Genomic DNA, 25,521 nt, shown 5'->3' on the forward strand with positions numbered 1-25,521 from the left:
ACAGAGATGCCCATGGGAACAGGAGTATCTCAATTTCAAGACTCATGAAAATGTGAGCATAATTAAGAAGTTAGTATACATATCTAAGAAATTAATATAGGCATCTGCAGATATTACAAAGGTACCAAACCATGCCCCTGAAATAGTTCAATTATAAAAAGATGGATCCCCAAGAATCCACCTCTGAGAGAATACCATTTCATCTGACAAGGAAAGGCATCTGGCAATTACTCCACTGAGAAAGATTTCTATCAGAAAGGGGTAATTAGGAAGCAGTGTGAAGCAGTGGAGAAATACCAGTCAGGAAAACCTGGATTCCATCAACTTCTCCTTGCTGCTGAATGAGTGAACTTGGGTGGATAATCACTCTAAGTATTAGTTTTATGTCTGTAAAGGGAGATGATAACATCTACCTAAAAATGTTATTATGAGGATTTAACATGATGACACACGTCAAGCACTCAACCGTCCTGGTACACTGTAGTTCTTTCCCTTCGAATGAGAAGTCTTTCAAATTATTACCACATTTGCTTTTAATAAACAGGTAATTCCTAAGAGTAAATCAGCCAGTCCTTCACACTTTAGTGCAAATTATTTACTACCTTTTAAATAAAAATATGATTTTTGGAGGCTAATATTGACGAAATGAGTTTGTAATCTTGTAAATTCTTAATAATGAATGCAGAAAGAATTATTACAAAGGATATATAAACCTGTATTTCTATAAAACTACCAAATGCATTGAAGGAATGTAAAACACAATACTGTCACTGTGAAATTTGGTCTTTTAAAAGGCACAGGACATTGATTTTTCTAATATAGTTCCTTGCTTTGAACTTCTTTAAATGTCATATGGGAGAAAGGTGCTCTTATAACTGTATAACACAGCTTAAAAGTTTCATCAAAATTATAACAATGATACAGTTCTAATTGTGTTATAAAGATCTTAAGAGCTCAAATATTTTAACTGCCTTGAAATTGTTGTGTTAGTCAATGCTTATTAAAATGCATAAATTAAAGCCGTGGCTTTATAGTCATTTTGTTATACAAAGATTTTCATGGTACATGGGTTTGCTCAAACACGCAGCTTACAATTCACTAAAAGTTCACATTGCAGACTATAATGATTGATTTCTCTAGAAACTTTAGATTAAGGTATACACCTAAATGATCAGAGAAGTAGCATATTTTACTTAGAGAAAGGGGAAGAAAAAGAACCATAACCTGGAGCATATATGAAACACAAGATAGAATATGTAATGGCAAGAGGTCATGCTCATAGAGAATTCAGGATGTGCTCATTTCTGTGTGTGTGTGTATGTGTGTGTGTAATCTCACTACATCTTTTAACCACCCTATGAAACTAAAAGAGGTTAATGGTGCCCAAGCTCATACAGCCAGAGAGAAGCAGAACTGGGAATGACCCATCCATCTGGCTCCATACCTGGCTGTGCTAGTCTGTCTCTCATAGGTACCCATTTCTCTCGAGCAGCCAGTTCATGGAAAGAAGACAAGGGTCACAATACACTAAGGATCCCTTTCTGCTTCAGACTTGTCTATTTTGTGGTCAACAAAGCAAACTCTTATATTTGGAGCACAGACCTAAATCTAAACAACACCTTTAGTAGAAAAATGCCTTAGTTCAAAACATGTGCGAAATGAAAGGAGGAAAAAAGAAATCCAACACTGCACCTGCTGATTGCAGTTTGCAGCTACAGCCTGCTGCCCTAAGCAGTGTGCTGTGGCTAACTAAGCACCTTGCATTCCAACCTGATGAATAAGACGGCGATAAAGATGAATAAGACGGCGATAAAGATGAACAAGGTAAAGTCCACAGGGCCTTGTATGTTACTTGACACATGGAAAGTTCTAATATATATTTGCAGACTGGAAAAAGGAGCCTGAGGGCTGGACAACAAGAATGGGTTGTTACGGGCTTCCCTGGTGGTGCAGTGGTTGAGAGTCCGCCTGCCCATGCAGGGGACGCGGGTTCGTGCCCCGGTCCGGGAAGATCCCACATGCCGCGGAGCGGCTGGGCCCGTGAGCCATGGCCGCTGAGCCTGCGCGTCCGGAGCCTGTGCTCCGCAACGGGAGAGGCCGCAACAGTGAGAGGCCCGCATACCGGAAAAAAAAAAAAAAAAAAAAAAGAGAGAATGGGTTGTGACAGGTGTTGATAGTGTTATTTTATATGTTTAAGAAGAGTCCTTCTGAAACAGGGATAATCCCTGGTGTTTGTACGTTGTATTTGCTCAGTTTATTGATTTTACAATTTTATTAAAAGCAAACACTATTATACAATGAATAAATAAAAAGCTATAACTTAACTAAGTAATTCAACCATTTCAGTAATGATTTCAAATTTACTTAATCAAAATTCTCATTTAATTGAAATCACAAAGTTAATACATTAGATATATTTAAACACTTTGAAGAACTCACACAGATGATCACAATGATTATAAAACTTCCTACTATACTTAAGTGGATTAAAATGTATTAATACCTTGAATTTGAATTTGTTCCTTCATCTTCCCTATACTTACTCACATTTTAAAAATAATTTTCCAAGTTCTAGTCAGATGATATTCAAAATATTTAACAACCTGTACTGTTAACTAAGGAGAATTGGATGCCTGTAGTACTAAAGCAAGTTCCTAAGTGCCCCTACTTTCCCGGCCTTTCAGTTGTCCCAGGCATAAACCCTTTTAGATAAATCCGGGGAGATCAGTGGAAGTACAAGGCAGGATTGAAGAGGCAGGTGAAAAGCCTGGAGTATTTACTGACCTGAATGGAAGTATGTGAATTTTAACCAATGGCATGGCCATCTTTGTACTTACCAACTGAATATCAACACTTCTTACAATAATATTACAAGACTCAGAAAAGAAAGGCTATTTTTTCAGACCAGTCAAGGTTAATCTGGATTGTTGACCAACTGACCCAATGAATGGGGCACAGTGTCTGCTCACACCATCTACAATGACTTGAACCCTAACCAGAGATATCTGATTGGGCCCCTTTTGATGGCTGGATTTTAACCACCACAATTTTTCAAATACAAGGCTCTGACAAATAATTTTTGATATCTCACAACCTTAGTTATTTTCTCTATTTGATGCTTTTTTTAAGGTTTTCTTTATCATCATTGTAAAAACATATTTTCATCTTGCATGACTTGTGCCTGGGCTGGTTTGATAAGGCTGGAAGCCTCTGAAAAATCTGGTTCACTGTAACCCCAATTATCCCTTCTCATCAGTAATCAGTGTGACAGGAGAAGTTAGTTTGAAGGAGAAAGTAAAGAGCTTAGTTTTGGACGTGCTGCCTGTGAGATATATTCATATGGAAATGACCAGGAGGCATAGGAAAATTCATTCCTAGCCTTTAGGAACTAAATCCAGAGTAAAGACTTAATTGGAGAACTGTGTACATAAATGGTAATAAAGATTTGAAAATGGATGTGATCATTCAATGTAAAAGGAATGAGAAAACCAGCAACAGAAATTTGAGAAATGCCCATATGTAGGTGATTTGTGTAAGAAGACAGTGAAAATAAAACAAATGATCAAACATAAAGTACATAGTGTCACAGGATCCAAACAAAGGGAAAATAATTTTAATATATACAGAGAGAGTGATGTAGCCTTGTTTGAAATAACAACAACAAAATGTTAATAACCTAAATGGATCAGTCAGCAAATAATTAAATTATGGTTCAGTAATACCATAGACTATTACACAACCATTGGAATGAGGTAAATCTATGCTTGCTACCATGGAAAGATTTCCAAGTCATATTGTTAAATTTACAAGTAAATCACAGAAATATATATATATTTATATATTATGATTTATGTATATTATGATTCCAAATAATGTAAGAGAAAAATGAAAAGCAGTGCATAATACAAATGTAGGATCTATATATATATTCTTGCACATATCTATAAATCTAGAGCTACCTATTGATCGATTGATTGATCGATATACATAGACTATAGTACTTGGAGGATTTTCAGGTTGATCACCACACTGAAAAAGAGGGCTTGAGAAAAGTCTGAAGTAGGACTTTCTTATTTTGATTAAGATACTTCTGCTTTGTTTGAAGCTTTGCAATAAAACTATACTTATGCACTACTTGGGTAAATGATAATAAACTATATATAATTTTTATAATAAACCAACAATAAGCCAGCAACCAATGCTGTAGGAAGAAACCAAAGAGAATGAAAACGAAGGGAAAGGCCATTGTTTTATGACTAGCAATTTGATGGTGGCCTAAAAAGAGCAAGTTCAGAATACTGGTAAGGAAAGAACCCTGATTACAAGGGTGAGAAGAGGTGAAAGAGGTGGTTGGGGGGGGAGTCACAGATACGACCTACTCAAGATTTTTATCTGTGCCTTGGGGAAAGACGAAGGAAAACTGGTAACCAGAGACTTTCTCAGGATTAAATTTGGGAGATATTCAGTGAGCCCGTCAGAGCTATTGAGTTGCCATGGGACCTTTTGCTGGAGCTTGGGAGAAGATCGTTCCCTCTTCCCCCCACCCCCAACCCCAATGAGGTTATACATGGGAGGAGGTGTAACTAGACCTTCAGCCAGCAATTCTGATTCCATCTGGAGGCTGATAAATAAATCAACCTAGCAGAAGGCAGCAGAGAAACATGGGCTGAATTCTAATGATGAAATTAGGCACTAATCCTCAATATGCTGAACCAACTATATCCTTGGACTTTTCACCTGTAAGAACCAATAAATTTCCCTTTGCTTATTAAATCATGATGGGTTTTCTGTCACTTGACACAGAACCTACCTAAAGGCTTATTTTTATTTGGGACTCTATCTAAATAATTTATGAAAGAACATCTTAAAGTGAATTTCACAAATAACCAAAAAAAATGTAGTATGGCCATTAATTTCAGCGTCTGTCCTAACAGCTCTTACCAGAACAGCTTGCTAACCAACACTGTAATAACATTGGGTGGTTTGGATTTCACCTCCTCTCCTTTCCTTTCCCTCCTCTCTAATGGAGCTGCTTAATGAGTAGTGAAAAGTCTCAAAAGGTGAATGAGAAAGAGAAGAGGATAATCAATCCCAAAGGCAGTGAACTCCAAAGATATTCAGTCGGTAAAAAATTGTTTGGCCTCACTGAAGTTATCACCTTCAACAGCTAGTTCTTCCTGGCATACTGATGGAGAGTGGCTAGTAGATTTTCTTTTGAATGTGATATTTGAAATATTCAATGCTATCCAAGAATGGCTTTCTTAGAAATATACATCTGTTTCTGTGTTATTTGAGAAGACATAATAAGTTAATGAACTTCGTAAAACTTAGGGGGTTGTATCCGGTTCATTTCATAGTTATATCATACAATGATATAATTGTACAATATTTGATCCACGCAAAAGAAATGTGTGCAGTACATATGTAAGTTATGAAACATAGTAATTAAAAACATTCCTATAGTAATGAATGCTTGGCCCCCCCCCAAAAGAAATTCATATGTTGAAAGCTAATCCCCAGTGTGATGGTATTTGGCAGTGAGGTTTGGGGAGATGATTTGGTCATGAGGGCAGAACTCTCATGAATGGGATTAGTGGTCTTATAAGAAAGACCCTACAGAGTGTCTTAGCCCCTTCTACCATGTGAGGACACAGTGCAAACATGGCACCAGGAAGCAGGCTCTCACCAGCCTCAGAATCTGCCAATGCCTTATCTTGGACTTCCCAAACTCCAGAACTGTGAGATCTAAATTTCTCTTGTTTATAAGCCACAAATTCTGTAGTATTGTGTTATAGCTGACCAAATGGACTAAGACAAACATCTAGTACCACTATTCAACATAAAAACTAGAACACTGCCAACACCAGGGAATTTATTTTTGCATTCCGTCAGTCACATCCCTTTACTAACCCTAGATAAAATCAGTATTCTGAACTTTGTGTTCAACCTCCCCATATGTTTCTATATAATTTATTAAATATGTATATATTATATAATATTTTATATAATGTATATATGTATCCCTATACAATCATAGTGTATGTAGGCTTCTATGGTTTGCTTTTTCATTCAACATTGTTTCATCCATAATGTTGAGTGTAACTGTAGTTCATGTAATTTTCCCTGCTGTATAATAGTAAGCATTTGTTTTCTGTATTGTTATTCAGTTTTTTCCTCTTTCTTCAAACCTAATGTAACCTGGGAGCCTGGGAGTGGAATATATCCCAGCCAGTGTCTGTGTAAATAGGAACATAGCTTCTCTCTCAGGAGTTATTTATATAGAGAAAATGCTGCTAACTCTCTCCATTACAGCCTTCCTAGAACAAATTGAGTGTTATCTTCATAAGAAACCTGAGTAAAAACTATGAGGAACTAGTCATCATATTCCATTATGGTTTTCAAAAGTGAAAGGAAAGTACTTACCTTGTTGCTTCTCTTTAAAACACTTAACATATATTTGTTAATACTAAAGTCAAAGTTATGCCCCTTAGTTGGGTCTGTGTTTCCGTGCTATGCCAAATACCCAGTTAAAAATTAAAATGCAACCACCTAGAGGGGTGGGATAGGGAGGGTGGGAGGGAGGGAGACACAAGAGGGAAGAGATATGGGAACATATGTACATGTATAACTGATTCACTTTGTTGTAAAGCAGAAACTAACACACCTTTGTAAAACAGTTATACTCCAATAAAGATGTTACAAAATAAATAAATAAATAAATAAATAAAAATGCAAGAATATCATTCACCAATTAAAAGGAATAAAATGCTAATACATGCTATATTTTGGATGAACCTCAAAAACATTATGCTAAGTTAAATAAGGAAGATGCAAAAGATCACATAATGTTTGATTTATATCACTTATGGTTTCTATAACATGTCTAGAAAAGGCAAATTTATAGACATAGAAAGCAGATCAGTGATTGCCTGGGGCTGGGGGCAGGAGTGAGGAGTAACTGTAAATGGGCAAGAGGGAACTTCTTGGAGTGACACAAATGGTCTAAAGTTAGATTGTGACAATAGTGATGGCTGTATACCTCTATAAATTTACTAAAATCATTGAATTACAAGGGTGAAGTTTGTGGTATATAAATTATACTTCAATAAAGCTGCTGAAAATTAAAGTGCTGTCATAATATCTCTAAAGCACTAAATCTAATTCTTTGTTGTTGTTGTTGTTTGATTTCACTTAATTAATGCAATCTATAAATTATTTGGGCTTTTGAAGAAACAGCTTCAGTCTGTTAAATTTTAACATTTACACGACTGTTTAACTAGCCCATTTTATTTTATTTTTTTATAAGATCTTTTTGATGTGGACCATTTTTAAAATCTTTATTGAATTTGTTACAAATTGCTTCCGTTTCATGTTTTGGTTTTTTGGTCACGAGGCATGTGGGATCTTAGCTCCCCGACCAGGGATTGAACCCACACCCTCTGCATTGGAAGGTGAAGTCTTAACCACTAGACTGCCAGGGAATTCCCTTGACTAGCCCATTTTAAAGTAAAGCTAGAATGGGAGAGGTCCAGCAACTTGAAAAGACCTGCTACTGAAGATGGCAACTGAGTAAAAATGAGTTGGATTGCTTGCTAAGGGGCCTAAAATATGACATTGGGAAGATAATTACCGCTCCACATACAAGTAGAGAAATCTTAAAACAGCAGCAGTTTCCCAAGAGATCCTATGTCATGATGAGGAGGGATTACAGGAAACTTCTACTAACACTTTATTTTCCTTCCTGGAGCGCCCGGAGAGGTTTCAGTAACTTGGTGGACAGGTCAATGGCTACTTACACTATAGAGTTACCCACAGCCCTCATGATAACTTATGCCTTGCCTACTCCTTTAAAAACCCTCTTTCTTTTTGTCAGAGGCATTTAAGTTTTGTGTTTCCACAAGTTTGCAACTCTCAGTTGAGTTTGGTTTGTGACCTCGTAGTTGTTAATTGAAATAGGACATCACACCAAACATGCCTTGAAAGGAAATCAACTATAGAAAGCCAGGAATAAAAGGATGAGTTGGCCAAATCAATCCCACTCTTTTGGATATAATTTTAAATGAAACAGCATTTTTATCACAAAATGGACAGACCTAAAGCTAAAATATAAGAAAAGAAAGCTAAAATATTCAAGAATTTTTTAAAATTTATAATTATGTTTGTGAAGCAGAGAAGGAAAGCAATTGGTTAGATAATTTAAGCTTTTTCCTGAAATACCAGTTTTGTCTCAGTTATCTTGATATTTCAGGAGAAAAATATTGGCATGGATTGTACTAAAGATGAAAATTCTTCTAATTGCTTTGCATATGTACAAACAATGTAAGTGAAGTATATTAGTGTAGAGTTTAACATTTTTGGAACAAGCAGTCAAAAAAAGACATTATCACTCCCAACATTTTCCTTGTAGAGAAAATTGTGAGATGACAGAGCACGTAGCCATCGGACAAATAGCCATCAGCCTAGTTTGCATGACATTTTTCTTTTACGTTATTAAAAAAAAAGAATCTTATTCCAGATATTTTGTTTCTCAACAGGTTTGAGTTTCTATGGCACCGAATACTTTTTAAATAGACATCAGTTACTTGATTTAAAAATTCATGAGCTCTCTAGGATTTGAGAAAAAATGTTCTATTGTTACATGTCATTTATTTTCCATAGTGAAAGATATAATAATATCTACAGGGCCTTTAAGATAATATTATTCTTTTAACTAGTTTCACTTGGTATGTGTCAATACCACTACTAGTATCAAAGATGGAAGTCTAATACAACGTGAGTTGTTTTTATATGCCAATGTTTTATTTTAAAACACACACACATACATCTGAACCACATTACTAAATAACTTAGAGATGATAGTGCACCTAGAAAATTCCTCAGGAAGGTCACTCTTAAATATTACTCCCACTGATTCAGTGGATTTCTATGTTAGTGTAAGTTGCTGTTTAAGATCTAAATCAGTTCTCATATCTCACCAGTGAACCCATAATAAAGAGAGAACTGTGGAAGAAAAGAGTTTGCTAGCCATCCATACCCTATCTTCAACCCAACTAGGTCATGTGCTGAAATTATATTTTTCCAAAAGAGTGCAAAGCATTAAAATATACATTCAAAGAAGCCAGACAGCTCATCGTATGATGGTCCCATGCCCTATCTAGACCACTCAAGGCATTCCATAATTCTTACAAACCTGCAGTGCAAAGTACATTTGTCCAATAATACCTCCACAAGGAAAGAATAGAAACATACTTTTATTTCCATATTAAAATTGTAGAAAGCACTCACAAAGGTTACTGCCACTAGAATCTGATCAAAATCATTACTAAATAATAATTTTAACAGATTATCATAAATGTCATAATTAAAGGTAAATACCAGAAGAAATATCTGCTCCCTTACTTTCAGACAATCCTTAAATTAATGTTTTGAAAACTTTTATTTTAGCAATGGAAACCTTGACTCAAAAACACCCTTCTCTCATTTGTAATTGTAACTATTTGATTTACTTATTTTCAGTTTTACAATAAATGATGCTTTTTAAAGAACAGATGCTCATTCTTTTCTTAATGTGTATTTGTCAGTGTTAAGAAGAAAATGTTGTGTACTCCAAAAGTTTGCTACATCATGACAAAGAAGAGAAATTCAGGGTTAACTCTCTGCCGTTGAGTGGTGAATTGAGTGTGAGGGCAGAGACGTGACAGAATAGTCCTTGAGTGGGCAAAGCGGCTGGCTGGAGAGGACACAGGCCCTCACTGACTCTCACCTCCACCAAACAACCCAACAATAGGGACACTTCCCTGTGCCCAGAACAAATTCTCATTAGTTGTATCAGATTCATGTCATCTTTTAAATTGAAGTTTTAAAATCGTTAAAGGAGTGTATATATCTGACCTTTCAGGGTATGTGTAGAAGTAACAACACAAATCAAAATAACCCAAAGGAAAAAAGACATCTGTTTGACCAAGCAGCTCTGTCTTCCACAGTGAGAAATATTATCATAAATAAGAAAAAAAAGAAAAAGAAATAATTTACATAATTTAAGTAATGTTCTAAGGCTAACTCTTTACTGTTCAGGAAGTCTATGAGGCTTTTGGTCCAATAGATAGACGTCCACAAGGAATGGGAAGTGGCATTACATTTATTATAAGATTATCCAGCATTAGATATTGACCTTGAACACATTTTAAAGAAAGGCAATTAAAGGGGGATCTAAAAAATGCAAAATAATTGGAATCAAGTAGAGTTACTTGGTAGAAATAAAATTTTGAAGGTCAAACACTTAAGCCTTTCATGCTTTTCTTAACATTACAATAGACGATAATTTTTAAAAATTTCTCCTTTTAAAGGCAAAACTATGAACAATACATTCAATAATTGGTTCGGTTCTTAGATGATTTTTTAAGACTCAATCTTCTGTAAGACTTAAAATGTATATAAATATGAATACATATATGAAAATAAAAATTAAAAAGTATGTGTTTGAGTAACACTAAAATAGAGGTTTCATGATTCCATTACTGGTCTCCATTGAATGCGAAATCATATGTAAATATATTATTGGAGAGGCATGATGATTTTTTCCTCCTGTTCTAAAAGTTTAAAACCTTTATTCCACAGTGTCCTTTTAAAAAGCATCTGTGTGTGTGTTTGGTTGGTTTGTTGATTGGGGGTTTTCCCACTATCACCAGAAGTAAAGGTTGGCACCATTTTCCATCTGTATAACGATCCAGTGTAACTCGAAATTTCTTCATGATGCAAACTGGTGACTATGTGCTTTTACCCATTTTGATTCTCTCACTCCATGGAAACCCAAACTGAGACTTTTGTTCATGGTCGTATGTTGTGTAAGTCACAAAGTAAAAATGGAGACATGTTGAATAGTGTCCCCCAAAAAATTCATGTGCCACTCAGAATCTCAAAATGTGACCTTATTTGGATATAAGATCTTTACAGATGTTAATTAAGGTAAGGATGGAAATGAGATCACACTGGATAAGGGTGGGCCCTAAATCCTATGAAACTATGCTTATAAAAGATGGGAAACAATACAGAAAGAGACACAGAGAGAAGGCCATGTAAAGATAAAGATGAGATTGGAATAATGTGACTGAAAGCCAAGGAACATCTAGGGTCACCAGAAGCTGGAAGAGGCAATAAAGGACCCTTCTCTAGAGCCTTCAGACAAAGCATGACCCTGTGAACACCTTGATTTTGGACTTCTGCTCTTGAGAACTATGAGAGAGTAAATTCTCATTGTTTTAAGCCACCCAATTTGTGGTAATTTGTTACAGCAGCCCTAGGAAATTAATACAAGTCTTGTGCTTTAAAATCTCTAAGTTCATTCTTTAGTTATGAATTCAAAAGACAAGGGCTATTCAAGGTGTTGGCCTTTCCTAATAAGAATGAAATTTGAGGCCAGGATTACAGGATGTGGCCATTTTGGCTTTCAGTTAGAATAATTTTCTTTTACTGAGATCTAATTTTCAAAGTTGGTAATAGAATTGCCAAAGAGTAGGCAAGCAGATCATCTTCACTGTGAATAGTCCATTTTCTTTTCTAAGAAACTCATGTTATTATTTAAAATTAGATCCATACCAAGGCAAAGAGGAAATCATTTATTAATAGAATTCCATCACAAAAAAGTCAAAACAGGTGATAAGCGGCATTGATTTAAAAAAAACTATCCCAAATAAATATAGTTGTGTCTGCAACTATTATATATAAATATAGTTGTGTCTGTTAATCTTTGGCAACAACTTTTATATAAAAAGTGTAGTTACTTTCATGATAAAGAAAGTTGTGATTTTTATCTATAGAGTCAAACACTTGGTGATTTCTGTGACCTACTATGAGGCCTGTGCAAAACATGCTATATCATTATTCCACCATGGTCTAGACTTCATAAATTTAATTTTGGGAAAAAAAGAATGACTGCTAATAAAGCAATCACTTAAATCACCAGAAAGTGAAGGGAAAGACTAAAGTACTTATACCTTAATACTGAATAGATTTTGAATTTTGCGATTGCCATCATAAACTGCTTTTCATCCAAAATAACAGAATTCTAGATTTTATTGAAATTACTCCTGTTCTCCCCACACGTTTTTAGGGCTTAGTTGTTAAAAAGGGATTTCTTTGTTGTTGTTCTATGACTGTTGAAAGTAGTATCTTTTATAATCTTACTCCTAGCCTAAAGTGAAAATGGGGGAAAAAAATGGAATGCAACTATTGAAAAGGGCCATAGAAATAACTGTCATAGCAACAACCACCATCACAACAACAACCATTATTTATAAGTGTTTACCATACGTTAAGCACTAAACTAAGTCATTTTACATGTATCATCTCAATTAATACATCCTAATCACTATGGGACCCATCCCTGCTGTCATCAGGTTAAATAGGAGGACTCTGAGACCCAGTGAAGTTAAATTAAGGGATTTGTCCAAGTTCACACAACTAACTGGTTGTATAAGCAGAACTTAGACCCAATCCCTTAGTGTTGTACTTGCCACAATAACTTAAGAGAAAAACATAAGAACAAAAATTGTAATTCTATTAAGAACATTCACATTTTATAATTTAACAGGATGTGAGCATTACACTATACATCCAACATTTAGTTCACTCTTCTGCCCAAACTCATTTGAGAAGTGTTATACCCTACCCTTCCTGGGTAGATTGTCTCACTGTGGTCAGTTCTGCAATTGAGTTAAAAGAAAAAAGAACTTATTCATGTGAGGGGCAGTTTAGTATTTGCCTAAAATTCTGGCTGAAAATAATACTGGTTTTATCTAAAATATGTCACAGTGACCAGTTAAAAAAAAACCAGTACAGTCAATCAACTGTTTGTTTTGTCTATTGAGTAACCCCCAAAAACACATTTAGCAAATTTCAGTACTGAATTGATCTAACCCATGTCTGTTTCTGTGTGGGAGCTATGTGGTATACTCAAATGCAATGGATGAAGAATTTCTAAATTCTTCTACTAATGGGTTCTTTAGAATTGATTTAGAGCTTCTAACTAAAGAATGGTTCTCCTTTCTCTAGGAGGATTGCCCTTTGCAAATTTTAAGAATAAGTATCAGATGACCCTTCTCGTCATAGACCATGGATTTAAAGCTCTTCATCCTAAAGATTCCTCAGAAAAAGAAAACCAAGACAAACAAAGCCTGAGGTTTGTTGTTCTTATTGTTGTAATTGTGGTTGGTATAACAACATTGGATGCAGTAAACCCTCAAACGACAGAAGAGTCCTAGGCATATCCTGAGTAGATTGAACGTTGGAAATAATAATAAATAAGAAAAACCATTTTCTAGTTGTAATTTCCAAAGATAACTGCTATGGGCTGATTTGTGTGCTCCCTGCCCCCAAATTCATGTCAAAGCCCTAACTCCCAATGTAACTGTATTTGGAGATAGGGCTTTTAGGAGGTAATTAAAGTTAGGTGAGGTTGTAAAGGTGGGGTCCAATAGCATCGGTGGACTTATAAGAAGAGGAAGAGAGAGACACCGTTCTCTTTCTCTCCCTCCTCAAAAGTACTCAGAAGCAAGACCATGTGAGGACACGGCAAGAAGGTGGCCATCTGCAAGCCAGGAAGAGAGCTCTCACCAGAAACCAACCAGGCTGGTACCAGGATCTCTGACTTCCAGCATCCAGTACGGTGAGAATATAAATGTTTGTTGTTTAAGCCACCCAGTCTATGGTATTTTGCTGACTAAGATGATAAACTATTAGCAAACCTTAAAAATAGGTCAGAAAAGTAAAAAAAAAAATTTAAAAAGCTTTCCACTTGCTCTAAGCCCTTATAAATTTACCTGCTGCATGATCAGATTGATAGAAATTAAACAAGCAATTTACAGGGTTTCAGTTAGGGCCAATAGTAGGTAGTAAACAGCCTTAACAACCTGCACATTTTTTCTGGTCATTTCTCAAAAGCAGTAACTTTAAAAAGTCATTTTACTGAGAGTAAGTTAATGACAACATTTGCTGGAATGGCTCATATTGATGAGTTTTCTCAGATGAGTAGTCAGAAGTAGATTGTTAAATATTTTTCAACTAATTCTGAGCTCCAAATAAGAAGTGAAGCCCACTGGTACTTTGAACAAATTATAAACTGCATAGAGAACTTGTGATCTACCTTTTCTATCAGAATCAAACAAAATATTCTACTCTAGCTATGGTTAACTTGATCCTTTATGCTACAAACACACTGGCAGAAAATAAATTGGCTCCCCTTCTTTCTACTAATGGATCCCCTTATATTCAGAGACTATATTTCCAAAATTTCCTTGTACTAAAGAAGCTAATAGAATGGAAGCAGAAGTGATATGTATAACTTCTGGATCCCATTATTATAAAGAACCTGCTCGCCCTCTACCCTCTTTTTCCTCCCTCCTGAGGGCTGGTGAGGGTAAGCTGACTATATCTATGTATGTGAAGTCATCCAGCTCCCAAAGGATTACAGAGTAACAAGACAGAAGGAACCTGACTGTCTGGGTATCTTTGTGAAGTAGAGTCACCCATCCACTCTGGACCACCTGCCAAGGTCTACACTATAAGAAAGAGAGAAGTAAATGTGTGACTTGTCTGAGCCACTGTGTGTTGGAGTTGTGTTTAGTCCTATAAATAACATGCATATCTTACAGTTTACAGTGTGCCTTCCGTATGGTATGTTCTAGAACATCCATCCACTCATTCAACAACTACTTTTTAAGTATATCTTATGTGTTAGCCCTACTCTAGGCTCTGAGCACACAACTAAGCCAAGCACACAAAGTCCCTGAACTCAGGAAAACTTTCATTACAGTGATGGGGGAGGAAATTGGGCAGGGAGACAATAACAAAGTAAATACAAATAAACACAATAATTTCAAAACAGTAACAGTAGTTTAAAGTGAAGGCTCTACACTCAGATTAGCCCATGTTTAAACCCAGATTTTGTCATTTATCCCCTGTAGTGGCCGACCTCCAAGAATGACCCTCCCAACAGAAACATGCACACTGAACCACACCTCCTCTTTTATAGACCCCTCCCCTTGAATCTGAGCAGGCTCCATGACTCACTTTTGACCAATAGAATGAGGCCAAAGTGATGCTGTGTGTCTTCCAAGGTTAGGACATAGAAGACTTTCAGCTTCCAGCTGGATCTTATGGAATGCTCACCCAGAAAGGGGTCAGCTGTCATGTAACAAGGTCAACTGGCTGAGACTGCCAGGCTGAGGAAGCCAAGTGGAGAGGCTGTACAGAGAGAGATGCCCGGCCAGACCAACCCTAGCTGTTCTGCCCATCCTGGTGTGTGAATTAAGAAGTCATCTTTGATGTTCAGCCTAATCAAGCCTTCAGATGACTCAGCTGCCTTCTGACTGTAACAGCATGAGAGACCCCAAGTGAGAACCAGCCAGCTGAGCCCAATCAACCACAGAACCAAGAGAAATGACACTAACTTAAGCCACCAATTTGAGTTATAACACAGCAGGAGCCAACTGGATCACCAGCTTCATGAATTAAGCATGTTTCTTAATCTCTCTGTGCCTCCATTTGCTCACCTCCAAGGCTCCTATCTCATAAGGTTGCTACTAGAACTGAGTTAATCTGGAAAGTGCTTACAACAGTGCCTGGTCTGTGGTAAACATTTAGTAAATGTTGGCTATTACTATTTATGATCAATAAATAAAATAGGATGATGGGACAGAAATATTCATTGTGGATGCTCAGGAAGTTCTTACCTAGAAGATGACTCTTGAACTTATACCTGAAAAGTAAGGACTCCACCATGCAGAGAGCCAGAGGAGCCTCCAAACAGAGAGAGGAGTGAGGACAAGGATCCTGGGGTGGCAATGATGCAGTGTTTTTGAGAGATACAGACATGGCCAGTGTGATTGGAGGGTGGTGAGCAAAACAGAATCATGTAAAAGCCATGATAAGGAATTTGGATTGTGTATTAAACACAGTAGAAAGCTTTGAGGGATTTTAAGAAGGGGAATGACTTGGATCACTCTGTTGGAAGACGATTTTAGAAAGGCAAGAATGGAAGCAGAAAGAGCATTTAGAAGATTTTTGTAGTCAGCTTCGTAAAAGATTTTGGTGACTTGAACCAGTATTTAGCAGGGGAGATGGAGAGAAGAGGGCAGATCTGAGGATGTGTTCATTGAATGAGTGGCCCTTGGGCTTCCCATCAGGTCCCCATGGTAGAAATGAGATTTACTTTAACAAGGCCACTTTGGAACTTACATTACTTTAACCCCTTAGACAGAGTTCAAATCATTATACCCCAGGACGGCTCAAATTTGTCTCATTTTGTATAGTTCAGGGTTCAATTGCTACAGATTCTTGTTACTAAATAGGGGATAATAGAATATAAGTTTTCTCACCCATTTCTTATTATTATTCAAACAGGAAAAGCAATTCAAAGCAATCTGGCTTAGTGGAAGGAGCATTACAAGGCAAACCACGACACAGGTTCAAGTGGCAATACTGTAGCTGACCACTTATGTGAGCCTGCACAGAATTCTTGACCACTTAGGGGCCTTCTTGATTCTCAGCCCCTTCCAATTCTAAAAGTCTATCCCTTTGGAGCTCTATTTTAAAATACTACATTACCTGGATATATTTTATGCTCATGAGGTCAGGAGTCACATTCTAAGTACTTTCTTGATGGTCCCAGGATCTAAACTCCATGACTCATGATTTTTGGCTCCTTGAGGCTAAAAGCACCTGCCACAAGGACGTAATTACAAGCAGATCATCACCAGAAAGAAGCTTTGATTTTATTTTTTGCCCATCTTATCCTAACCTGACAGGAAGGGGCCTGACAGAAAGTTGGCCTCTTTGTTTTATTGCCATCAATAAGCCATATTTAACATAAAATGCTTTATAGGCATCTTTCATATAATCCTTAAAATTTATTCTTTTTAGGAAAACTTGGGAGGTTTTGCTCAGGCTTTACACTAAGACACAGAAAAGTCATCACTCAAGCAAGTTTTTCTAAAACTTCATTGTTACGGGTGGAAAGCCTCTGGCATACATTTCTACTAGGATTTCCATTTCATAGACTCACAGACATAGAAAACAAACTTATGCTTACCAAAGGGGAAAGGGTGGGGAGGGACAGATTGGGAATTTGGAATTAACAGATACACACTACTATATATAAAATAAATAAGCAACAAGGACCTACTGTATAGCACAGGGAACTATATTCAATATCTTGTAATGCCCTATGATAACCTTGTATAACCTGTAATGGAAAATAATCTGGAAAAGAGATATATACTTGCTGTACACCTGAAACATTGTAAATCAACTACACTTCAATTAAAAATTGCAAATATAACTTTTAAAAGAAAGATTTCTATTTCATATAGCAGCTCTTTCTTTAGTAGTGACAACAGAAAGGAGACATTCTACATAGAATGGGAGAATGGAGGCAAAGAACCTCACATGGCATCTGACAGGAGAATTGTTCAGTTTCTCATCTCTTCTTTCCTAATATTGAGCAGGTCTAACAAAATATGCTAGTGTTAGAAGACTTAGGATGACATCAAACTCGATTTGTAAAAATTTTACTTCTCACTATCTGCCTGAGTTTCCTTCAGCTCACTTGCTCCTTAAGGTAAACTCTGTCCTTCATGTGCACAGGCTTGGTTGCTTTCAGAGTTACATTTTGGAGCATGTGGGATGCAAGGTTAACTCTTGGATCTGAAAACCATAATGAGTCTTTCTTTGGACTTTATTGTTGTTGTCTGCCAGCTTTAAATTTTAGTGCTGTAGTATTGGATCTACAATTCATTGAATTAAATGAAAAGGAGGGGGACAGTAAGGTGAACACCAAGAGGACTTCTGAATAATGATCATAAATGGTGCCCCGTAGGAAAAGAATATGAAAAAGAACGTATATACAGTATATGTATAACCTAATCACTTTGCTGTACAGCAGAAATTAACACATTATAAATCAACTATATGTCAATAAAATAAATTTTTTAAAATGGTGCCAGGTAAAGATAATAGCATCATCATCACTGATGTCCTTACATAGCCACCAATCTCACTCACTAGTGCTGTATTCACTTTGGCCGCCAAAATATAACAGGCCAGCATCATTATAATTTGAAATCAGTAAGGGGAGATAATGCTCATCTGACAAAATAAGTTACAATTTAACAAAATAAGAGTCAAATTTCAATAGTCTTATAAGCTGAAGATGGAAAATAATCAATTAGCAGCAAAGGATACAGTGGCATTTATGTCCAATGGAGAAAGAGGTATCAATTTGCATAGAAGGTCAGCACATCATTGAAGTGGTGTTGCTTACCATCAAACAAAGAGAATAACACATCTGGAGGTGTTAATTAAAAGTGAAGAAAGAAAGATAGAATTGGCAGTTTCACCAGTTTGCCAGCCTGTGTGCCTCCTGGCCAACTAGTAGGGAGTATGAGAAAAGGACTAAAATTCGAGTTTAAAGACCTATTTCCCTGCCCCCTGGGAAAGAGAATGTGATGATGGTAGATGAAGTCAGTTCAAAAGAAGCCCTGATGTTTTTCTTCTCATAAAAAAGGAAGCAAATTATCCCATCCAAGTGCAACTGAATCAAATTTGAACTTCCTGAAAATTTATCAGTTGATAAACGAGGATTTACGTTCAAGGATACATTCCATGCCTAATCTTCATTTTACTACTTTTGGAGATAAATCTTCCTTAGCATTGAAATCTTTCAAAGATAGCCTTTCTTGCAGAACAAATTGTTAGAAGTGTGCAACAAATTGGCCAGATGTCCCTGAGGCATAAATTCTCTCTTAAAAGTAAGGTAAGAACTCTTAGTAACTACCTCATGCTCTCACACCACTAGTTTTCTATTTAGTTCTTTGAAGCTGTAATGTTCAAAGGATTTCTCTTGTTATTGAAAGAGTTAATACAGTTTCTCAAAAATGCTTCTCTTCTCACAGAATTATAGTTTATATTTTGGAAGAATCTGGCACAGCTTAAGTTACAGCTTAACTGATTTTCTCAGTAGAATCCAACAATAAGTCATTTCCCCCACCCATCTGTCCCTAAGTGTTTATTAGCAGGGTAGACACAAAATGTCAAGAGGAAAAAGTATTATTCATCTTAATCTACTGTCTTCAAGACTGCACATCAGGTACCTAAATAACAGCCTTCTTCATAGCTTGCTCCCAAACAGGTACCTATCGCTTACAGGGTTTTTACAAATACCCCAAGTTCATTATCAACACACTAGCCCTTCCCAGACTAAATGTATCACTGCAGGATAAGTGGACTTAATTCTTAGTTATCTAAAAAATAATACTCATTGCTAGGCACAAAAAACAGCTTGTGGCATGAACCTAGTTTTGCTCCTTTCCAGAAATTGCTGTTTTTAAGTTTCAAACCTTAGGAAAAATCAGAGAGCAGAAATCTATTTGGATGTATATATTACTATGATTGTTACTATCCCCCAAACAGCCTCAGCAGCTTACCAGCTGAAGGGTAGCAGAAAACCAGACCTTCTCCCTCCAGTAAGAAAAGTACTCTAAGCAAAACCTTCCTAGCTTACTAGCCTGGTATGTGGTAAGGCCATCGTTCTGATTCTTAATTATCATCCCATTCCAGAGCCCAAATAAATAAATTACCTGTGGTTATTTTGCAGATATCTCAGTAGCTACACACATACACACATGTTTCACAAAGTATTGGTCAATGCCCATTTTCACATAGCTCTTTTAGTCTAAAAATAACTTAAACTTTCATGTCTTACCAAGACTGAGAAAAGGGAGGGAAAATCAAAGAAAACTAATTTGGGAATCAGAAGGGAAACATTTAACAGGCCTGCTGGGTGTTCTCTTAATGCTGTCTTGGATCTTAGATTAAATTATTATACTTTCTGTGTTGTAGTGCTGGGTCATTTGTGCATGAGGACAAAGGCAACTTCAACTTGATATTTCTATCATCCCTGCTGTGTGAAGAGTCCTTTTCCTGGTTTATAACATCAATCACTCTCGCAATAAATCTTGGTAGTGGATATGGTCATTTAAATCTCCACCTGCACAAACAACAGAAAATAAGAGAGCCCATAAATCTCTACACCGGTGATTAACAAATTTTGGATCCTGGGCAAAGATATTATGGGGGCGGGGGGGGGGTCTCACTAATTCATTAATAAAGACTGATTTGCTGACAATCTGTTTAGTTTACAGCATAGGGGGAAAGCAAACAAGACCCTGCTAACAAAACAAAATGTTAGAGGTTAGTGAATTCCCAGCTGAGCCCAGGATTAGAGATATGGTATCTTAATGTAGGAGAGGGGTGCAGATTCCAAGCCAAAAGCTCAGAATCCGGTCTTGCATTTTGCTCTAGCCCCTCATCGTCAATGCTTAGTTGCAAGGAAAGAAAACCTGGAGAACTAGTAAGAAAGATTCATGCATTCTGTCCCTCTGATTTCATTTCATCGATGTCATTCAATCCCTTGGTTTCTGGTTCCCTTTGCTTTTCTACTTACTCCCCAGATTTTCTTCTTCTCCAGGAAAGATGGTCGGGGCTGGAGTTAGAGATGGAAAAAAAAAAAACCTTCTGAACGGGACATTTTGCTTAATGTTTTGTCATGTCAGCTTTACATGCAGAACCCTGGTAGCCAAGAGGATGTAAGGAGGAGGCGAAGGCAGCAGGCAGCACTGGGAGGGAGGAAACCAGAAGTCCCGGACAAGGTGATGTCTGAGAGCAACTAACACTCTTAAGACAATATTAACTGCATTTCTAGAAAGAAATTTAGGGGAAAGTTTTAATTTCATTAAGAAAAGATTATCGACTAACAAAATGTTTTCCGGACACCAGTATTACTCTATCTCATTTCCTCCACTCCCCCTGAACTGTGTGTGGGTGTGTGGGGGTGTGCAATGGTCAAGTCTGTTCGTGTACACACCGGCAGTTCCTCGATATCTTTAGAGTGACCAAGTGTAGATGGATTTTTTGGTACTTTCTCTGGCATCACCCTAATGATCCTAGAAAGCACTTATTGTCTTAATTCACCAGAGTTAAGGTGTGAAGATATCTTGGAAAAGCCACAGAGTCTTATAGGGTGTTGGGAGGAGGTGGTTGATCCCTGCCTGCATTTTAATTGGTGTTTTCTGGGGGGAAGCGGGTAGCCAGAGGATGCTAGTGAGATTTGTGGGTGGAAGGCCCAGCAAGAGCAAAAGGATGTGGTCGTTTTCCTAAAGTTCTCGGTTTCAGGCAGCTAGGACCCATTAAGAAGGAAAGCGGGCCTTAGGAGATGGCCCCCCCCCCCCAGAAGAAGGAGCTTGAGTAGGGCCCGCTCCTCCCCAGACCAGCCAAGAGTGGGAGAAGGTGACTGGTATTTGCGTCCTGCAATGGAGTTGATTCACATTGCAAGCTGGAAATCAGAGGCTGTGCGTGAGAGTTTCCCTCCGGTTGTTAAAGGGGTCTAAGAGAGTTGCTGGGGCCTGGCAGGCCCCTCCCCTGGGCTGCAAGGATCCGCCTCTATTCCCCAGATAAATTCCTAGTGTCCACCAAATTCCTCAGCGCTCTCTCACACTCCTCTACGGCCACGACTCCGGGGGTGGGGAAACAGAGCGTCGGCTTCCTGCCCGCAGAAGCCCTCGCGGCTCCTTCTCAAGACTCTGCGAAGGGGAAAGGGGTGTGAGGCCCAAGCAGACCCGCAACTCCCGGCTCCCAAGCCGAGGTGGCTGCCCCACACTCCACGTTCGGGGGGTCCATTGGTTTCGGGGTCTCTCTCCTCTCTTCCCTTTCTCCTCTCTCCCTTCCCTGTCTCTCTCATCCTCTCCCCCAAACATGTCCACCGGCTCCCTCAGCGATGTGGACGACCTTCAAGAGGTGGAGATGCTGGACTGCGACGGGCTGAAAATGGACTCGAGCAAGGAGTTTGTGACTTCCAACGAGAGCACCGAGGAGAGCTCCAACTGCGAGACCGGTTCTCCCCAGAAGGGCCGCGGCGGCCTGGGCAAGAGGAGGAAGGCTCCCACCAAGAAGAGCCCCTTGAGCGGGGTCAGCCAGGAAGGGAAGCAGGTCCAGCGCAACGCGGCCAACGCGCGCGAGCGGGCCCGGATGCGGGTGCTGAGCAAGGCCTTCTCCAGGCTCAAGACCACGCTGCCCTGGGTGCCCCCGGACACCAAGCTCTCCAAGCTGGACACGCTTAGGCTGGCGTCCAGCTACATCGCCCACTTGAGGCAGATCCTGGCCAACGACAAGTACGAGAACGGTTATATTCACCCGGTCAACCTGGTAAGTTCTCCGGTGCGGCGGCGGCGTCCCGGGGAGGGGGGCGGGGGCGACCCAGCGCGGCTGCAGTGCGTCCCCGGTGAGAGGGTGCGCGCCAGCCTGGGAGCCGCGCATCTCAGTCACCGCCAGCCAGCGTCTCTAGGGGACGGGTGGAGGCGATCCCCACATAGCCCTCACTCTCTGCCTTCCAAGCCGCGGGAACGCGTTGATTTATGCGAGTATTTGACGTGGCAGCCCAATTAGGAGTTCGCAGGCGTATCGAGCTGGCAAAGAGGAGGATCCCTCCGCACTCGCGCCAGCGCCTTCAGGGCCGGTGCGGGACAGCGAACACGGACAAGATGCTGCGCGCTGAAGCGGCATTTTAGTAATCCTTTTATTCTTCTTTCAGCTGAAGAGTAGAACTTGGTTCCCCGCCCCCTCTAATTCCTGTAAATAAGAACAGCCAACTCTGTTTCTTTCCCAAGGATATGTAGAACTTTTACATATGGACACATCATGCCCCCCCATAATTGTCACATAAGTCCCCAGCTATTTAAATATTCTGCACTTCTCCTATAGATGGATTAACATTTTCGAATCCCAGAATTTCTAGCAAATACCAGCATAATCAGAACATTATTACGAGTATTAGTGTAATAAATAATATTAAAATAGGTCACTCTCCTTCAAGTTTAAGAACGTTACTTTTTATCTTAAAAAGTAATGCTCATTGAGTCTAATATTTTTCTCAGCCGCATTTTACTGTTTAAGAACTATATTTTAATTCCTTTTTCATTTGATTTAATTTTAAACCTTCCAGGGGCTAAAGAAAAACAAAAACTAACTACCACCTCTGTTTATATATGATAAGAAGGAGAGGTTTTCCTCTTAAAAGTCTTCTTATCGGTGGGTACTAGCGAGAGAGGTTTGAAGGTTTGAATTGTCTTCTCTCTGAATTGGTTTCAGGAATTGAGGGGGCGGGGAATGCAAAACCACATTTTGCTGTGAAAAATATTTTTCCTTCTAATTAAAAGTCAGGGTTTCTGAATGAGTAAACAGCTTTTTTAAATCTGGAACGAAAATGAAAGCAGTGGCTTCATTTACAACTGCTGCTGCCTTAATCTTTGAATAAGAAACTTAAGTGAGCTTTATTATACACAGAACGGAGAAGGGAAGAGAAAGCTATGCTTGCTCAGCCCAGGAGGAACACAATGTGAAAATACACGGCTATATTCTTTTATTAACATTATATGTTTTTAAGAGCTGGCGATTAATTTAGAAACTGTGGTTAAAACCCGCGTTTGTGATGGAGGAAACCAAAGATAGAAGTAGGGAAATACACGGGGGTGAAAGAGAGAGGGCTGGGAAGCATGACCAGGACCTCAGCAGAGGGCCAGCAGGGCGCTTCACCTTGAACCCGGTGCCCAGTGGCGCGAGGTCCTTCTCGGCTTCCCTGCTCCGCTTCACCCTAGCATCTGCCTCCAGGCTGTGGCAGGGCAGGAGCCACTCTGGACTTTCCAAGGGTCTCCTCTCTTGGGTTTCACTTCGAACCCAGGGCGAGCCCCTCTCTGCTCTACCACCTCGAGCTGTGGCTTGGCGCCAACGCTTTCTGCTTGACCCAGCCACAGGGCGCACTAGGTCACCGGGAAAACTTCGGAGATAACGGGCCTCTCCAACTCACCGCCTGCCCCCCACGGCGCCGTTTCCTTTGGGCGCCCTTTCCTTTGGTCTCGGGCTCCCGCCTCATCCCACCCCTCCTCCGTGGCCACTGACCTCCTCCACCCTCTTCTCTCCTGCAGACGTGGCCCTTTATGGTGGCCGGGAAACCCGAGAGTGACCTGAAAGAAGTGGTGACCGCAAGCCGCTTATGTGGAACCACGGCGTCCTGACCTTGGAGGTGCGAGTCTGGGAAAGGCGCGCTCCCGGGGCGGGGGTGGGGAGCGGGCCCCGGGAAGGCGACCCTTGCCCTCCCTGCTCTCTGTCTCTTCTTCCCCCTTGCAACTCTCCTCTCCCTTTCCCACCCCTCGAGAACACCTTACAGCGACGAGGAGATTCGTTTCCAAACCAGAGGACGTCAATTGTACTTACAACGATTCCCATCTATTTAACTTTATTAACTTCTACCGTGAATGACTCTGCGAGCCTTGCTGGTCCAAGTGCAATACGTAATTATAAATAGATAAATAGATAATAAGAGCCTATCAATGTGTATCTTTTGTACAATATGTTGTAAAATGTAGATCATAGAATAGCTGACTTTGACAGTCACATTTATAAAGTAATTCACTTAAAGATATATATTTTTTTCAAACAAGTTTTGCTACTTTCAAAAATAAATCTTTCTTTATATTGCTAAAAGCCCGGACATTTGGTGTGATTTTTTTAAAATATATATTTGGAATAGAAAGATGGGGAACTATGGGGGAGCTATATAATAAAAGTGGTTCTTTTGAACCTCAATCCAAACTTCTAGAGATAGACAATGATTAAATACGATTTCCACTATGAAGGTGCAGATGATATTTTGCACTGAAACCTCAGAAAGAAACTAGTCCCTCAAGTTTGCACGTTACTTTTAAGACAACTAGAAATAATGTAACTGTAAACAAAGAAAGGGAGGGATTAAAGTTATTAACAGTTACACAATTCAAGAGCAAAACACACCAGAAAAGAAAAATCTGATTTTCAGTTATTCCACAGTTTAACTGCTAACGTGAGCAGGAAGGTAAACTCCACATTCTATAACTTCCCAGGCGCGTACATGAACCCAAGCAACCCATAGCCGCAAAACAGAAATACTGGGAGCGATGAAAAACGTAAATGCCATACCTTTGGAATGTGTTTTACGATTTTCAAAGGGCTGCAACGTGTATTATATATTTCTTATTAATAATTGATGATTACTTATAACAACGCGCGCGCCGGCCTTTCGGTTACATCAGTCAGCGCGTTCAGCTCCTCTCCACGACTTCCGGTGGATTGGGTTTTAATTTAAACATCTTCCAGGCTACGGAACAGCTCGTTGGGGAAGATTAAGTTGAGATAAACAGAAAGGCGAGTCCGAGGAGCCTGGGACCGGGTTCCCTCGCTGCCCCAGCGCAGCCAGCGGCGGCCGATGCGCCAGATGCCACCGGGGCTGTTTAATGTTCGGGGTTATGACCGCAGTGTTTACAAGACGTCTTCGGTTATTTATACTGTTATTCCTCGCAGAGGGCCTTGAAACTTCCGCTTCATTTGCTCTTTCTTTTCGATTTTTTTTTTTTTTTTCCTTTTTCTCGGCTCAGTTAGGTA

The 25,521-nt window shown here is 39.1% G+C and overlaps 1 protein-coding gene across 2 annotated transcripts; it reads left to right on the forward strand.

Annotated features, from left to right (window-relative positions):
• Positions 1-21,537: 21,537 nt before the first annotated feature.
• TCF21 (transcription factor 21) lies at positions 21,538-24,588 on the forward strand. 2 transcript variants are annotated; one of them, XM_067010843.1, is made up of 3 exons: positions 21,538-22,254; positions 24,030-24,127; positions 24,260-24,588. In XM_067010843.1, the coding sequence occupies exons 1-2, from the start codon at positions 21,805-21,807 to the stop codon at positions 24,117-24,119; spliced, it is 540 nt and encodes a 179-aa protein (XP_066866944.1). In that variant the 5' UTR covers positions 21,538-21,804; the 3' UTR covers positions 24,120-24,127; positions 24,260-24,588. The 2 variants fall into 2 exon arrangements, with proteins under 2 accessions (XP_066866944.1, XP_058938968.1); XM_059082985.2 differs by having other exon boundaries at positions 24,030-24,588.
• Positions 24,589-25,521: the final 933 nt, after the last annotated feature.

This window comes from Kogia breviceps, chromosome 13, assembly GCF_026419965.1.
Source record: "Kogia breviceps isolate mKogBre1 chromosome 13, mKogBre1 haplotype 1, whole genome shotgun sequence".
Taxonomy (NCBI): Eukaryota; Metazoa; Chordata; class Mammalia; order Artiodactyla; family Physeteridae; genus Kogia; species Kogia breviceps.

Coding starts and splice junctions, on each gene's coding strand:
- TCF21 (XM_059082985.2), top strand. CDS start 21,805: ATGTCCACCGGCTCCCTCAGCGATGTGGACGACCTTCAAGAGGTGGAG. Junction 22,255..24,029: donor ATATTCACCCGGTCAACCTG/GTAAGTTCTCCG, acceptor TCTCTCCTGCAG/ACGTGGCCCTTTATGGTGGC.